The sequence below is a fragment of the Acyrthosiphon pisum genome, chromosome X (assembly GCF_005508785.2).
Source record: "Acyrthosiphon pisum isolate AL4f chromosome X, pea_aphid_22Mar2018_4r6ur, whole genome shotgun sequence".
Taxonomy (NCBI): Eukaryota; Metazoa; Arthropoda; class Insecta; order Hemiptera; family Aphididae; genus Acyrthosiphon; species Acyrthosiphon pisum.
The window spans coordinates 51,941,764-51,960,025 of record NC_042493.1 but is presented as its reverse complement, the minus strand read 5'-3'; the positions used below and the strand labels follow the sequence as shown (position 1 = coordinate 51,960,025).

The 18,262-nt window shown below is 26.2% G+C and overlaps 1 protein-coding gene across 1 annotated transcript in view; it reads right to left on the bottom strand.

Annotated features, from left to right (window-relative positions):
• LOC100573675 overlaps nucleotides 1-17,201 on the bottom strand; it is a 21,788-nt gene extending 4,587 nt beyond the window's left edge. Inside the window, exons 1-2 of the mRNA XM_016806210.2 lie at nucleotides 17,064-17,201; nucleotides 6,941-7,071 (exon numbers count right to left, since the gene is read on the bottom strand). Of these exons, the coding sequence (XP_016661699.1) occupies nucleotides 6,941-7,071; nucleotides 17,064-17,073 (141 nt within the window). The 5' untranslated portion in view covers nucleotides 17,074-17,201. The remainder of the gene's footprint in view (nucleotides 1-6,940; nucleotides 7,072-17,063) is intronic.
• Between the last annotated feature and the right edge of the window lie 1,061 nt (nucleotides 17,202-18,262).

The following is an 18,262-nucleotide window of genomic DNA, read 5'->3' as shown; positions in this document are numbered from 1 at the left end:
TGAAAATACAATTAAATAATTACTACTTTTTTAGTAGAACCTATAAACAGATAATGCATGTTTTAGCATATTTTTCGATTATTCGGGCATATTGACGCGTATTTTGACCATTTTGCTTTGCATATTTCTATCATATTTTATATTTGCCACATTTTTAGTGCACGTAATTCCGGTCTCTAGTTATAACACTATTCATTTTTATGAATTATATACATATATAAAAATGAATGTTTGTCCATGTGTCCTTTATACATTCCTAAACAGCTGGACTACTGATTTTGATAAATTGTTTTGTGTGTGTATGAGTATTGATGGGATGATAGGATGGGATGATTCAGATTCACAATTGGACGCAGTAGGTCCAACCTAGGGAGGTGCCTAAAGAGGGATTTTTAGATTTACGATGGGACATTTTTTTATAAATGGTCTCCATTGGTTAATCGGGCAGATCAGGTACAACTGTACAAGCTTGCATCAAATCGAATTTTCGAACATTACATACCAGGGGAGCTGAGTTGCACAACTACAGTGAGTTACACCCAAAAGAAGTTTAACAATCATAGTATTTTTAAGAGTTGCAATTTTTTACGGGCAACGAAGTGCGCGGGTGCCGGTAGTAATACATAATAATACGATGTGATCAATTTTAACATTTCGAAATTTATTCAATAAGTATAAATAGGTTCATTATATTAAAAAAAAAATATTATGTACAAAACAAATCCTAAATATACATGTATACCTACAATATCATATATTATATATCAAAAATCGGCGATACTATATGACTGTCTGAACCCGACTATCGGCAATTGAAAAGCGTCAGTGGGCAGTGAACGGTGATTGAACGTTGATCAAGATAATTAAGTATTATAAATAAATATTGATGTTTTTATTAGAAATATAATTTATTGTTTCCAAATATTTAAATAGGGACTTGATACTGATCACTGCCTAAATAGTAAATATGGGCCACTTTTTTAAATATTAATATTACTGCAAGGGACACTACCCTGCGATTTATCTTAAAACAATGAATATCATATACTCCTTCCCCAATAAAATTTTTCCACTACGCCACTGGCATAGGTATCAAGTAATAAGTAATAATTATTAGCTAATTAGCAAATAGGATTATAAAATATGGGCTCAACAAAACTGAACAACGTAATCCGTTATACGTTATACTATATTGACAGTCGTGACCAAAATACCAAATACTAAAAACTAATAAGTAATAATACCTATAATTAATAGTTAACACCTATAAATTATTATTTGCCATCAACTTCCCAAGCAGTATTCTTATAATTTAGTAATGAATATCGTAATTCGAAGCTATATATTTACTAGTTTTCCGGAAATCGCAAAATCCTAATTTATATTTTATTTTATACGGCTCAACGCCCCAATAGGTAGGCCACCTATTTTAGCAATACATTTTAGTTAACTTATATCCGTCGACTTGGCAAGTGGTAAAAAAATAGGTATACCTAATTATTTTCCACTGTCTTAGTTCTTGTAGCTTCTTAAAAAAATGTAATTTCTGTACATTATTATATATTAAACTGAATTTGGTCTAAAACAAATGTTGCGCATTCGTGTTAGAAATTACATAATTCATTTTTTAGATTCTGAGTGGAACGATGAATGTGTTGATTTTACAATGATGTATTTTTTATTTTTATTGTGTGTGTAGTACACGATAAGTAGTCGAAATACTGCTTCGATTTTCACCTTCAGTATCTTGTTCGATGGGAAAGTGAATATTGCATTGGGGAGTTCAAAATTCCCATTAGTTTTCAAAAGCGCCGGAAAAAACAACATACAAATTGGAAAAACGGAAATTTTTACGAATAATCGGTTTTCCACAGAATCGATTTTAGTTTTTGGTGTAACTCTAAAACAAATGGACGTATATACACGAATTTTTACTGGTCATTTATATTTGGATTTTCTATAGACAATTAAATTTTCAGAATACTTTGATTTGTTTTAAACTGTTTAGGGACATTTTCTATTTCCAATTTGATTAGTCTTTTTTACTCTGAATGTCAATAAAACTTTATTTGTTGGGTAAAAAAGCTTGAAAATTTAACACAAGGCTCCTATTATTTTGTTACAATGACATTTGAAAAATTTGAAAAATTCTTAGTCACAATTTTTTTTATAAGCATTTAAAGTTCGAATTTTGACAAAATTTAACAAATTTCGAATAATAATTATTTTGTAGTTAAAAATTTATAAAATGTTCAATTTTTATAGCTAAGGATTGAAAATTTAAAACAAGGTTCCACGTAAATTGGTAAATATATAAATTACTTTATTCACAATAATATCATCAAAATAATATACTTGGTATTTGGTAATATCATAGGCTGACTGACCATTTTCACTCAGAATCGTTTTTCTTATACAATGATATTATATCATTGAATTCAAATTTAACACCATCCATTACAGTGGGGCCGGAGTGGCGCAGTGGTCACACAGTTGACTTACGACTCACACAGTCATCGGTTCGATTCATAGCAAAGTGCAAAAAATGTGTGTGATTCTACGCAGTCACCATTTTCCCGTGCTGTCGTCCGATTGCGTCATCCGGTTTCCAACTAGGTCCCACTCACTGGGAGTGAAGACCGCACATGTCTCCTCTTGGAGAAGGGGGGTAGTATCATGCATATAGTGATATATACATAGATAAATAGATCACATGATCTCCCTACTACCCACTTGTGATAAGCATTGTCAAAGACCTTGAGGTCGTTACAATGAACAAAATATAGAAAAAAAAAAAAAAAAAAATCCATTACAGTGACCCACTTGTAACCTACTATACTGCAGAGTGACAACCACTTTCCCATTTTTTTGAAAAAAATTTTCGGATTGACAATTTTCTAGCGTGCTCGTTTGTTTAAATTTTTTATTCCCGTGTTTAAACACCAGAATACATCCAGCATCTGAAACCCGAATAAATGATTCGGTGCTAAGCCCTGATACAAACTGACAATGTACACGCGGGTTTTAAAAAATATTAAGCTAATTTCAATTTTTCTTACTTAAGTTCGATCTTCGTCCCAATTCCTAATAGGTACCATCTTCACTTAGTGCCACCACAGTTTAAGTTAGAATAACTATAAGTCTCTTTTGCATATATCAGTAGAACATCTTTTAATTAGATTGTATGTTCATTCGAAAAATACACGGTTTGATGAATTAATAAATACCGTTTAATATAAAATATAATTTGCATAATCGTTAATAATGTCTGTTATCGTCTGTAATGGATGGGTTAAATTAATTTATCAATTAATCATACGAAAAACGATTCTGAGCGGTGACAAACTGTTCATTAAATTTTAGTCACTTAGATGCCATTTGTTTATGACTCGCTGTCAGCACTCTACATCAATTCCAACGATACGAGTACGTCATTATAATTTATATTTTATATTTCTATTAGACAATAGTGTATCACTAATATAACTGGTTAAACTAACTAAATTTATTGTTATTAACTTATACGAACTATTGTCTATTAAAACCCGTAGAATAGTGTAAAATAGTTTAAAAATAGAAATATATTTTAATACAATTATTTTAAAGTCCTTACGATTAATGTTTTTTTAATTATAATGGAATCATTAGGTAGGGGGAAGGGTTATTTTGTAAAATTTTGGATTTCAAATGGCTATAAAAAAAAATTTGTACTTATTAAGAATTTTTAAAATGTAATTAAAAATATAGAAGAATTATAAATAAAAATAGATATGACATATTTTAGTGATTTTGACGAACTTTGTAAAAAATTCTTAAAAAAAACTATGACTGGATTTTCGATGTTTTTAAATTTCTAAAAGAACAACTTATGAAGAACCATGTACATCGTTATTTCAATTCTGGAGAGTGCTAATATAAATATTTGGTGAAAATTTCATTTCTGCTGTTTTTATTTTTAAATTACGGAAAGAATCGAATTCGTCAAAAACTGATGTTTAATTGGTAATATAGTCCCCATTTTTCATAATTTTTTTAGTTTTCCCTAATAATAGTAAAGATAAATATGAATACTAATACTAGTAAATAGTTAAGGTACTTAATATTAATTAAAACTAAATTAAATACTTTTTGATACTTTGAATTTTTTGTTTCTTATTTTTTCTAAAATAAAAAACATTCCAAGCACTTAGTTCCAGAAATAATCTTATGATAATCTCTTCTAATCTAACCATATGAATATATACTATGGTGCATATCGGAATAAAATAAATTGTCTTTGTATAGTTTGATACTTCAATCTAAATGTTTAATATTATTCTGTCAATGGGTTTTGATATTAATGGGTTTGGAATGTTCCGATACCGGCCGTTTTTTTAAGGAGTCTAATATAAGCATGCGGGTCGTGTAAATGTATGCGTAGTATAAATGATCATTAGTGTGAGTGGTTGTATATGTAAAATTAAATATATTTTAGCGAAGCGTGTGGCGTGGCTCCGGCGCGTGCACTAAAATGTCTATATCAAATATTCTACAAGAATATAAACGATTTTTTTTTTTTTTTTGTCAAAAGTATAATCCATTTGACAATCATATTACCCTATATAATATATTAACCTATTTATCCGAAAACATAATTGAATTCGTTGTGAAACTTACTTGAAAACAACTTTCTTACATTTTTAAATTCATTTTTAAACTGCAATATTATTAACATTTTAAAATTCTTAGTATTCATAACGTAGAAAACGTGGGCAAGTTGGTGTCTTACTGCTACGCAGTAGGTTATAAGTGATCACTGTAATGGATGGTGTTAAATTTGAATTCAATGATATAATATCATTGTATAAGAAAAACAATTCTGAATGAAGACGATCAGTCAGCCTAAAAAAAAAAAAAAAAAAAAAAAAATAATGAACACCATTGTAAAATCACTAGCTTCCTCATCGCTCCGCTTAGAGTCTAAAAACTAAAAAAATTGGAAACTGAAAATGTCCGTAAACAGTTCAAAACAAATCAGAATATGTTGGAAATTTTATCGTGTATAGAAAATGCGAATATAAACAACCAGTATATACGGTAATTTCTTTTAGAGTTACACCAAAATCCAAAATCGATTTTGTCGAAAATTCTCGTTTTTCCTTAATTTTCATGTTGTTTTTCCCGGCGCTTTAGAAAACTATTGGGAATTTTGAAATTTGACCTCCCGAATGCAAAAACTAAATTCACTTTCTTATTGAACAAGATGCTATTGAAGAAAGTCTAAGTAGTTTTACTGCCTCCAACGGTGATGACTAATGGCTCGGATATAGGTATATGTATTTATATAACCAAAGTATGTATTTATACAATAAAAATATGTACATAAATATGTGCTAAAGAATTCAAAATATGTATTATCGAAAAAAAAAATAATAATTAATAATATAATAAAATATAATAAAAAATGTATATTTATCTAATTATATTGATTACAAACATTAATTAACATCATTTTTAAATTTTCGAATCCAAAAGATCGCCGATATTGTCATCAAATCTTAACAATAATTAATAATAAAATGTAATAAAAAATGCATATTTATCTATAGTTATCTAATTATCTTGATTACAATCAATAATAACATGTACTTTTAAATTTTCGAATTCAAAAGATCGTCGATATAATATATAGTCATGATAACCTTTCAATTATTCTAACTCTGAAGAAAAGACATCAAAACTGTATAATTGTATAAATATGTGAGAAAAAATTGAATAATTGTGAAATATGTAAAAACATGTATTTATGAAAAAATATGTAAAAATATGTAAAATCAAATATAGCTCGTTTTATCAAAAACATTGTGAAACAAATTTATCACTTACCGAAATTAGTTTATCATGTAATGTCGCAGAAAAAATATGTATTTACATATAAATCTGAGTCCTAATGATGACTGACACAAAAATTAAATTTTTTAAATTTTAAAATTTAAAAAAATACACACATCATCGCTCCGCTCAGAGTCTAAAATCTTATTTTGAACGGTTAAAGAGTTCAATTTCAAAAAATGGAATAGTCGTTTTCAAATAAATTTTAAGGCAAATGCAATTATTAATATGTTTTCAGAAATTTTGTCCGATGACTAGAATATATGGTAACTACAGTTGGCCAGTAGCTATAACAGATTTTTATTTTGGTAGAAAACACAGACGGGATCAAATCCACCAAAAAAATTATAGAGTAACGTTAGTAATTAATTAAAGTATAGTTAAATTAAAATCATTCGGAGACAATTGTTCTACGTAATATATATCTAGATAGGTATACAGGTATACAGTTTTTGTTTTTATAGAATACCTACCTCGATAAACTGTTTATTAAATTAAACGAATCAACAAAAAGAGAGAAAGAGAAAAAGAAACAAACACGCTCGTTGTAAAATAAAATATTTTAATTCGTTATAAATTATGGGGTGCATGAATTTAAATTGTGACCATATAATCATATAATGACCTGATATAACGTATAATAATTATATCATGTTTCGTTGGTTTTGTTGACTCTGTATCCAGGCATGGATCTAAAGCAAAAGTCTTGGCAACAATTTTTTTGTAACACAAATACAATTATAATAAAAAATTATACTTTACTAAAAATGTTGTCATAATAGTAGGTACAGGTAAACAATGTGATAAATAAATTATTGATTATTTAATATATAAAGCGACAATCTAAAAAGAAGTTTAGATTTTGTTTATTTGTTATTTAATATATTATATTTATATTTATAAAAAAATACGTTTGGGGGTGGACCCCTAGCCCCCCTGGATCCATCCCTGTCTGTATTAATGTATCATATACCTTTAAAATAAATAAAAGGGGCAAGCTAATATAATAATAACGTGTTCGATGTTTTGTCTTGGTGCATATATTTATTATAATATTATGTTAGTTTACCTCGAATGTTGTTACACGTTTAACCATCTTAATAGAGAAAGATTTTTTTACAGATTGCCTTGGTTCGAGGCACGTCACGTGGATGTCACGGTTACATGGCGATACTGTGATTGTGTTCTTAATTTTATCCTCTAAACAAAATAAATATCACAATGAGTAATGAGTTCATAAAATTAATAATTTTAATCTATAATCATTTACAGCATTACTACCGTAAGACACTTAAGGATATACGCGTGAACTGAACTGAAAACAAGTGTGTTGTTTTTACAAAATAGAATAGGTACCTCCTATATATATATATATATATATATATGGTACTTAAACGCATTCGTTAATAATTATTATAATATCGAATGTAGTCCTCTTAGTACAATTGTAGGCCTATATACAGAGTGATTCACCAAGAGTGATGCAGTTATTCCAAATCTGATTTTGATATTTTTAAATATACCTTTAAAGACCATATTTTAATTAATATTAATTATCAAAATGTATGACTCGTAAAAATGGTCCAAGTACAGATATACTGTATAATAAATAATAAAATTATTTTTATTTTTATAAAACCATTTTTAAGGACTATTATATTTTAAGTATAAAAATTTTAATAATTGAGAAACTATTCATTTGAATTTTGAATTAGGTAAATCAACATTTAAAAAAAAATTATCCTCATATTTACAATAAAAATATGAGTTCTCTTTTGAATAGCTGATGTATTTAAGGCAAAAAGTACAGTGAGCATGCTTAGTGAATCACTCTGTAGATACTTGAGAATAATATAACGGTTGGATGCAATATGAATACAACAACAATATGTGATGGGGGCCTATAGTGATTATTCTATACATATCATTTTGATGAAAAACTAATTTTATTTTTTTGCGTTGGCATATTTTAAAAATACAAAATATTATTATATTCAGTGGAAATATTAAAATATGAATAATAATAATGATAATGTACCTAATGAATGGGTCTTGCATGAGGTAAAAGATAAAATTAAAACTGCAAAACAGCAATATTATGATGTGCAATAATATAGTATAATATAATATTATTGTTAAAATCTAAACAACAACACGGATTTTTGTAGGTCAGTACCTATTGACTACTAAACTGGGCTATATTGGTACGCAGACAGAAAACTGCAATTCATCAAAATTACAATATCCGATGATATTTTCTGATAAGATATGAATAATAATAATATATAACTATATATTACTTGGAGTTCTAGAATTTATATTATGTACTAAAAAATCGTGAAATGTGTTGATCAAATAAGGGTTTATACACTAAAAATTACCAAATATTCGGAAAAAATATATTTTTTTAAAAGTATGATTATAGTCTTAAATTATTACAAAATAAGTTACAATAATTTCTATTTATTAATATATGTTACTATAATATAGTAACATATAATACATATAATTAGATACATAACATATAATTATAATTTCCTAAACAATTATAGGTTTAATTTAGAAAAAATCATTATGGTATAAAACTATAAAATAATCATTGGGTAAATACGTAGGTTTGGAAACAACTTTGAAAATAAATTTTTTGCTTTCACTAGAACAGGCAGTCTTTATGAAAATTTTAATTTTACGGTTTTTAGCCGTAAAAAGACCAGAAATGAACTTACAATATATTCTAAAATTTGCTCTAAAAACTGTCTAAGTCTTGAAATATACTCTAAACGGATTCGTATTTTTAATCATACTTTTATAAAACATATTTTATGCTTATTTGACATAGAGCAGTGGCGTATTTAGGAATTTTGACAGGGGGGGGATGAAATATATAATAGTAGGTACACTCAATAAATACGAATATAATATACATTTTTAAAATCCCCTAACTTGTTGAGATTTGTGGATCAAGGTAAAATAAGAAATAACACAAATTGTATAGTACCTAATAGCATTTATTATAAATTCATACTAACGACAATCCCGTGTTAAATACGATAAACAAAAAAAAAATAGTCATAATACAAAATCCCGTTTTCTATTTTTTTGGATGCTCAGTTTATCGATAACTTTATCTGGCATGATTATTGTATTGACCAGTGATATGCAAATAAAGCCAACACATTAAGGGTCCGTATTACAATAGTTAAACTAATGTTAAACTTCGAAATTCGACTGGTAAAATTAGTTGGTTAAGCGTAACCGAGATTTAAACTATGATTGTAAAACGGGCCCTAAGTGGCTAAGTTGGTTATAATAAACAATGTATATAATAATTACTATTTAATTTATAGTTATTATTCAATATTAGATAGGAAAATTGATAAAATATTTACTTCTGTCATACTATTTATTAGGTTAGACTTAATACTTAATACTAAAAACTTGAAAAACATCGTTTAAGTGTATAGAAGTTGATACAGGCAAAGTACAAAATATTTTCAAGAGTTCATGAATATTTGGATAAAACTCTTTATCACAAACATCTAAAGCATGTAACCCAGAGTTGAATACAAAGTTTTCAGTCACTAAAAATAAACCCATGCCCTATAGTAAATCTACAGTCTATATGGTAATTTTGTTTTATTTACCGACTATTTATCGGGTTTATTATAAACACTTATTCGCATTTAAAGATCGAATTTCGACAAAATATATCAAATTTAAAATGTAATAATTATTTTGTAGTTAAACATTTATAAAATGTTCAACTTTTATATCTAAGGATTGAAAATTTAAAACAAGATTCCACGTAAGTAGTTAATTCTGTTACCAATAAATCTAAAAAATATATAAGCACAGTTTATTTTTATAGTAATTTTAAGTTCAAATTTGGACGAAATTACATATTAAAAAACCTTAAGTAACTTTACTATTTTAGTTATTTTGTTGTGATTGTATATTATTATTCGCGGGTATTTGAAATTTCTAAAGTATACTATTATATAATATCTAATATAGTACCATGGTTTGTTGTTGATGTATAACGTGTTATAAGTACCTAATGGATATTGTAATATGATTAATTTGGAATTTATTATAGGTACTTATTATAGGTCAATTTTTTTTAATACCATAGATAAGTATATAATATGTCTTATACCTAGACTGACGTACCGTCTCCGCTCAGAATCGTTTTCCTTAAACAGTGATATTATATCATTGAATTAAAATTTAATACCATCAATTATACAGTGACCCACTTGTAATCTACTGTACAGCAAAGCGACATCCACTTTCCCACCTTTTTTAGTGTAAGCTTGCCAGTGAAAAAAATCAGGTAAAATTGAATTCATGTAAACTCCGCCAGTGGAGAAAATCAAGTAACAGTATACCTACAATTAAATAATATACCTATCATTATTAAAAAAAAAAAAATAAATAATTTTTATAAAAATAATCATTCTTATTAAATAATAGATAATAGATATTATCTAAACTCAATGATAATACTTAGGTATGCGTATATGCCAAAAATATATAAAACTTAAAAATAAAAATAATAATTTCCGAACAAGTCACACAAATTGTAATGGGCAGTATTACGTCAAAAAATCATAATGGATAATTGTAATAATTTTACAATATGCTGGTATGTTATGTTATGTTATAATATTTTGAACTGTGCACTAAAAAGTTAAGTTGCATAATATAAAAAAAAAGTAAATCTAAATGTGAACCTATATTATGAGTCTCCCCCCCGCTTTTACACAAAATATAGTTTGTGCACTATTTTCAAAAATTTCATAGCATTAAGAACGAACTGATTATTGTGAAGTCGAATATCTTACAAATTAAGATATAGATTGTATGTAATGACACTGTACAAAATATATCCATTGTCATTGGATCTGTTTCAAATATTCGATTAATACCTATAAAATGATAAATATATTCATTCATTTATTGTTTATATTATTTTGGTAATCGGTTATTAAATTTGAATTAATCGTTCTAATGGTACCTATACTCGTATATATTTCCGTTTATTTGATCACGATTAAGGTAATGTAATGTATAATATAATGTACATATTATGTTGTAAAAACGAATGAGTTCACATGCAATTTCGATAACGTATTATATTATTATATTTTATACACCTACACAGAACGACAGAACACGCGCTTGATAACTCGGTTTTATTTGTAGTTGAAAATTTCTTGAATCAATGTGTGTTTTCACATAAACATGTAGTATATTAATGTAATCAGCCATAACTGTACAAGTTTAATAAATTATATTAAATTGTGACCAAAGGCGTAATTTGTGGTATGCAAAGCCTTGAGGTATCTTGAGGTATGAAGTATCAAGAAACATACATTTTTTTGCGCTGTACCGTAAATTTGTTAGTTCCTTATTTTAGTAATATTAAGAAATGTTAAAACTACTTTTGGTATTTATAAACAACGGCCGTAGTTAAAATTCACATTGGGGTTCAAGTTTAGTTTGTTCAAACATTGAATTTGTTATTTAATTTTACCTACCCGTGTGTTACTATATTATATTATATTATATGTATAATATACATACAATTTATATAAAAAACAAATTAAAGTTTATACATTTTATTTATCATAATATTAATAAACTAATATCATAAATTGTATCTTTTCAAACGTTTATTTATCTTTATTATTTTACAATTGCTATGATTATTATATTAATTTGTCCTTTAATTAATTATATGTACATATTGAGTGTATATACAAGTCCTTTTAATAAAAATAAATTCAAGTTGATTAATTTAAGTGCTGGGACGTTCCAATCTTGCCCCAAGTAAGCATATTATTATAACTTTACATAGTACCTACTTAGTGTGATTGTTGCAATAATTAATATCAAAAATCAAAAATCGGCAAAAAAAAATATTTTTTCTCCGTTATAATAATATGCAACATCATAAAATTGTATACTGTTATTATTATTATTATATATTGTGCATTTGTGCATATACAATTTACCGAGAATACAATATTTCATAATATTTCCCAGTCGTGTATATTATAATTATAATATACGCGACTATATATGTTAACATACACCAATAAGAAAAATAATTCCCTGATGCGTTTGTTTTCACATTGTTTACAATTTTATCATTATCATAACACTCTTTTTTTCTCGTAACGCGTCACCAATAACTATGTCTAATCTAAATATATATGGATAATAATTAGCTTAAGATTTACTTAAGTATGTCTGAGAATTACCTAAAAGAAATTGTCGAAAAAAGTTATTATGGTTCAAATTAATTTACTCCAAAAACAATATTGATATTTAAAAAAATTTTAAAATTTAAACTACTTGATTTAAATAAGCATTTTTACCATCATCGTATTTATAAACATTAAATTTAAAAGATGGGAAAATCCGGGTAACACGCTGCTCTTTACACTAGGTGTCTAGAAACTGAATGGTTGTGTTAAATTTTAATTCAATGACATTCATTATATTTATTGTATAAAAAAAACGATTCTAATCGAAGACAGTATTTCAACCTATAATATTTCTAAGTATATTGATGATATTATTGTGATTAAAGACTAAATTTATTTATTTTACTATAGGAATTAGCACTACCTACTACCTAATAGGTTAAACTAATTTGAGCCGAAAAAAAATTGAAAATGTCAGTGTGTATATAAAATAATATAATAAAATACTCTAAAAGTTACTCACGAATAATATCTTTAAATTACAACAAAATAACTAAAATCGTTATTCTTAGTTTTAATATGTAATTTTGCTAAAATTTGAACAAAACTCCTAAAGAAAAATAAAAATCTTTAAATTAATATTTTTTAGATTTTTGGTTACTGTAATAACTTATGAAATACCTACTTATGGGAAACCTCGTCTTACATCTTGAATATAGGTATAGAAATTGAAGATTTTTTAATTTTTTAACTACAAAATAATTTTAAAGTTTTTAAAATTTTTTAAAATTTATTCAACATTGTAACTTTAAATACTTATAAAGAAAAATCGTGCATATAGATCTTAAATATTTCTTAACTGATATTATAACTACTTATAAGGAATCTTTTATAAAATTGTCAAGCATTTCGACCCAATGAAAAATGTCATTGTCATTTATAGAAAAAAAAACTAAAAAACATCAAAATTCAAAATGTCTATAAATAACTAAAATGTATAGAAAATTATAAAATAAACATTTAATGAAAATGTCAAGTAGCTATAGTTATTAGTCTTTTAATAACAACAATAAAAAAAATAAGAAAATCGTTGTATGAGAATTTGTAAACTTAGGAGTGAATATCCTGCAATATCTAACTTCAAAGGCTCTTAAAAATTTAATTGAATCTTATTTTTATTGTTAAATGTAGGAAATCTTTAATATAGGTAAGTACATAGAACATTGTGAGATCTAAAAATGTTATTCAAATGTAATTAAAATAACCTAACCGATTTTGATAAAACAAATTTTGCGTAAAAATGCCCGTTTTTCCTTAATTTTATTTTTGTTCTTCCCGGCACTTTTGAAAACTACTGGGAATTTTAAATGTTAACAATCAGTATGCACCAACTAGATTCACTTTCCCAACGGACAAAATATGGAAATTGAAAATCGAAGCATTATGTAGACTACTTATCGTATACACCGGCACAAATAAAAAATAAAAATGAAAAAAAATAAAAATACACACATCATTGTAAAATCAATACACTCCGCTCAGAATCTAAAATTGGCTCAGTTGAATTTTTCCCAAAAAGTTTAGTAAGTTACATTTATACGTTATACCATACCGTAACACTATCATTATAAATAATATAAAAAAAAAAGTCTAATCTATTGATTAGAACAAAAGTAATTTTATTTGTCAGGTCTGTTGTACAATTTATATCTATAACATTATAGGTATAGGTACTTATCTAGTGATGTAAATTTTCAAAATCTTGAAAATTTTGAAAATTTTATAATTCATCATATTTATTTCTTATCAAATAAATCTTTAATATTATATAGTTGTAGTATATTTAACCTTCATAATTATATTTTTAAATATGTACTTTTATTACCATTTACCCATTTTAATATAATTTTGGTATTATTTTAATGAACATAATATAGTAAATTCAAAATACAAATCATTAAATACATATAATATATACCTATATCAATATATAATATTTAACTCGGTAATAGATGTGTATTTTTATCTTTTATTAAAAATGTTGTATTCTTACTTCAGTATAAATTATGAGTGTATAATCGTTTTGTTACAATTATTGATTTTTCAATTTTTAACGGAGGTACCTAATTTATTGTTTGAGTCACTTCCTCAATTTTACCCAAATTATATTTTTTTTTTTATTTTAAGTGTTTTGTTTGACTGACGTTATACTTGTTACAATGTAAATAAAAATGAAACAGTAATTTTATAAAGTATTTAAATATATTTAAACTTAAAAATTAATTAATTTTAAAAAAGTACAAAAAAAAAAAAAATTCAATTGAAAATTTTCAAGCTTACCTACTTTCTATACTTATCTATTACCTATATGCTATAGCTAATAGATAAGTATATACTGTATACAGTTCGTTTATTTATTTTATTCATTTTCTTTAATTAAACTGCGTTTGAATACCTATAGTAGGTACCATTTCACGTTTACTAGAAAATATCAATATAGGTACCTACTAATATTCAGATTGATTTGGTTACAACAATAAATTATGATCAAAGTCTAAAAATATCATACTATAGGTACACTTTTAATAGTCAGTAAGTACTGGTAGTACTGAATTGAAATTTATAAGTACTTACATAATATATTACATGTAGGTATAATATAATCATATAGACTTCAAGGTGATTTAATTTTGCTATACAATTATTGTGAATGAAAGCTAAAACCGGGTAATCCGATTTTGAGATTTTGAGATTATGATAATATGATTTACTGTTTAATGGTGTCGGAACTGCTATTTATTTAAAGGTTAACTTCAAGCAATTTCCAATTATGTCTTACGCGTGGTTCGGTGGTCATATAGAAAAATAAGAATCAAACCATTTTACAATCGTTGGAACAGTCAGATTTGACAAAAAAAAAATTTATCCCGGTTGTATTGGACTAACTACAATTTTTAATAACATAAAAAATATTAAAAAATGTGTGATATAACATAAATGTCTATTAAAACATCTGAAAGTCGATTTTTTTTAAATTTAAGTACAATGCTAACTTACGTTAAAATCTAATATTAATTTTAAAAGTTTTTACTTTTCAAACGAGTCAGTCTTACTTCAAACATTTTTGACATTTTAAAAACCCATAAAAAATAAACCAATTAACTTAGATTAAGTGATTTTACACTCAATTTTTTTTTCTAAAATCCAGATTTACAAATTGGTTATTTCAAATTTTTCAATAAAAATTTAATTAGATTTTAATGTTTTTGTTTTCAGTATTAAAAATAAAAATGTTATATTATACGTGTACAGCAAGGGTCAATAAATTATATGTTATATTATATAATACAGTATTCATTCAAGGCTTGAGGAATTTACCAGTTGTTTAACTCATTAATTAAAATTTAAACGGATGTCAAATCTCTTGAACTTCCAGAAACTATTAAATAAAATTAAAAAATTAATAAGTAGTTGCGATAGATTGCGTATTGTTATTTCACGGGTCGAACAATAATTATTGCTATAGGCGTCGTCCACGGGCCCGCTTCGGGTCTCGGGTGCCTGGGAGAAAATCTATTATTTGTCATTATATACATTAGAATATTATAATTGTATTATATTTTGAAGTAAGTAAGTAAATAATTAATAAATTAGTCAATGTTTGAAGTCTCTCGAATTAATTGTTATTATTTGTTACTTGTTTATAGCATGATAATTATATAATTTAAAATTAAATGCCCGTCAAAACAGCTTGGCTTACATTAATAATTACTGGTTGTTTTTCTCAATAATTTTTCAAAATGTTTTTGGAGACAACTATGAAAATTAAAAATAACCTATCTTTATGCACAAATTATATAAAAATAACACAATAGTCTGTTAAGAATAGTTCAAAGTATTTTTGGAATTTTTTTTAATGATACAAAAAAAGTTAATTACCTAATATGACTAAGATAAAGCCGATAAAGGAACCGAAATTGTGAATCTATTTAGCCTTTATTTTTATTATAGTGTCGTTAACCCAATAAGTTATTTGACTACTCTAAATAAAAACAGTAAAAGGATGAATTAAGATTTAAAGAATATTAACCTAAATGCTTCGATAGGACCTGATGTAATCTCAGCAATATTTCTAAAAGTATGTGCTTTTATTTTAACCCCAATTAGTAGTTACTATCTATCATTATTTGATAAATCTCTTCGTTGTGCAGGATATTATCCTGATCTTATATTGCACTTGTATTTAAAAATAATTAAAAATGAAACATAAATATTTACAAATCTATTTCTAAAATTTTGATTATTCCTAAAATTTTTTCTAAAATTTTAAATAATTATATTACACATTTACACAAATATATAAACAAATCTTAACGATTAATGAACAACATGGTTTTCATAGAGGCCATTCAACTATAGCGAATATCATCTATGCAATTTTAAACAAAACTTAATAGATACATTCAGTAATGGTGCTCAAACCGTTGTTATATAGGTACACGGAAATGGAAAGAGCCTTTGATAACATATATTACATGACTTGTTGATTTCAAAACTTAAAGAAATGTAATTCTATAAGCAAAGATAATTATTATTATTGTATATTATTTAGGTATTAGCCTTTAAAAATAATGCTTTCGATGTTTCAGTAAGATTAATTAATACATAATTATGACGCTTACGAAAATATATTAAAAAATTAAGTATAAAAAAAAAGAGCCGCTTACGTCAATCTGCTCTATATCCATCAATATATAACATAACTTATAATAATATATAATATACAGTATATAATATAACTTCGTAAATAAATAAACTTATACTACTACAAATTAAACAAAAATAATAATATTGAAAACAGTAATTACTATAATTACTAGAACGACGACTTTCACATGCAGTCCTGTTTTTATTTGATATAGTATAAATACTTACTTAAAAATAAAATAAATATTTTTTAAAGATCATTATAATATCTACCTATAAACATGTTGTTTTTCAATTGATTGATATTCTAATAACTGAATAATCGGTCCAATAATGTTCCAAACGTATTTTTAATTTTAGAAAGCCGCGGTGTTCTTATGATAACGGACTACTAGTACCTACTGCGATTTTATCTGTGTATTTTTAACGACTGTGGCTCATCGGGTCTTGTTTAAAAAAAACAAAGAAAATCGCAAGTGGCGCGATATTTTCTGCGTAATAATAATAATTATTATAAAATGTAGATGTGAGCATAATAATATATCTCCGTATTATTTTATACTACAATTGGGTTGAAGATGAGATTATAATACCATCATCTGTATTCCGCGCCGTGTTCGAATAGGCAGAATAATAATGTGGCATATGGAAGCAGTTTAATCTATATAACTAATATATATTAGTAAGTAAGTACTTATATATAAGTAGTACGGAAAAAAATTTGCTTTCCAATGATTTTTTTTCTCAACCTCTATGCACTACTGAGCTACTATTGTAATATAATATAGGCATATACACCCCTTCCACAGTTCGTGTAAATCAATCGTCACATTCTTACACGAGTACAACCAACAGTCGTAATGCATACAGCACCGTTATAATAATAATATTGCAATACCTAGCAAGTAAGTACATATATTCTTAATGGATCAGCGTTTTTTATCGCAGTACACACGGTTACTGTAGCAACAATCCTCAAGCATTGTATTATAATTGTAGGACGCGTAATAATCGATAGGTAGGTACCTACTATGAATATGTATGATATTTACCGGCATTATATTTAATAGCGAATTATATTTTAATATAATAGGTATACATGTAGGTGCTGCAATAGTGTATATACTTTATCGACTGTTGTAAAGTGCTTAAATGAACAAAAAAAATATTCCATTTTCGTGAGCCAGAACTAAACGCATGCTCGATGGCGGCGCAAAGGCAGTTTTTTTTCCCGGTGTACCGGCGATTATTTACATAGTGGAATTTTACCTCCCCCGGTAAATTATCCCTAGTGAATATTTAATTCCTAGCAAAATATTCCGGGGGTAAAATATCACTAGCGAATATATATGAAACGAACAATACGGAACCGTGACATGTAGATGAGTAGCGGAGTAGGGAACTTTTCAAACTCAAACCTTCAACTTAACCATTACATTTTTTGGGTGGCTGGGTGGATGGGTAGGCTAAAT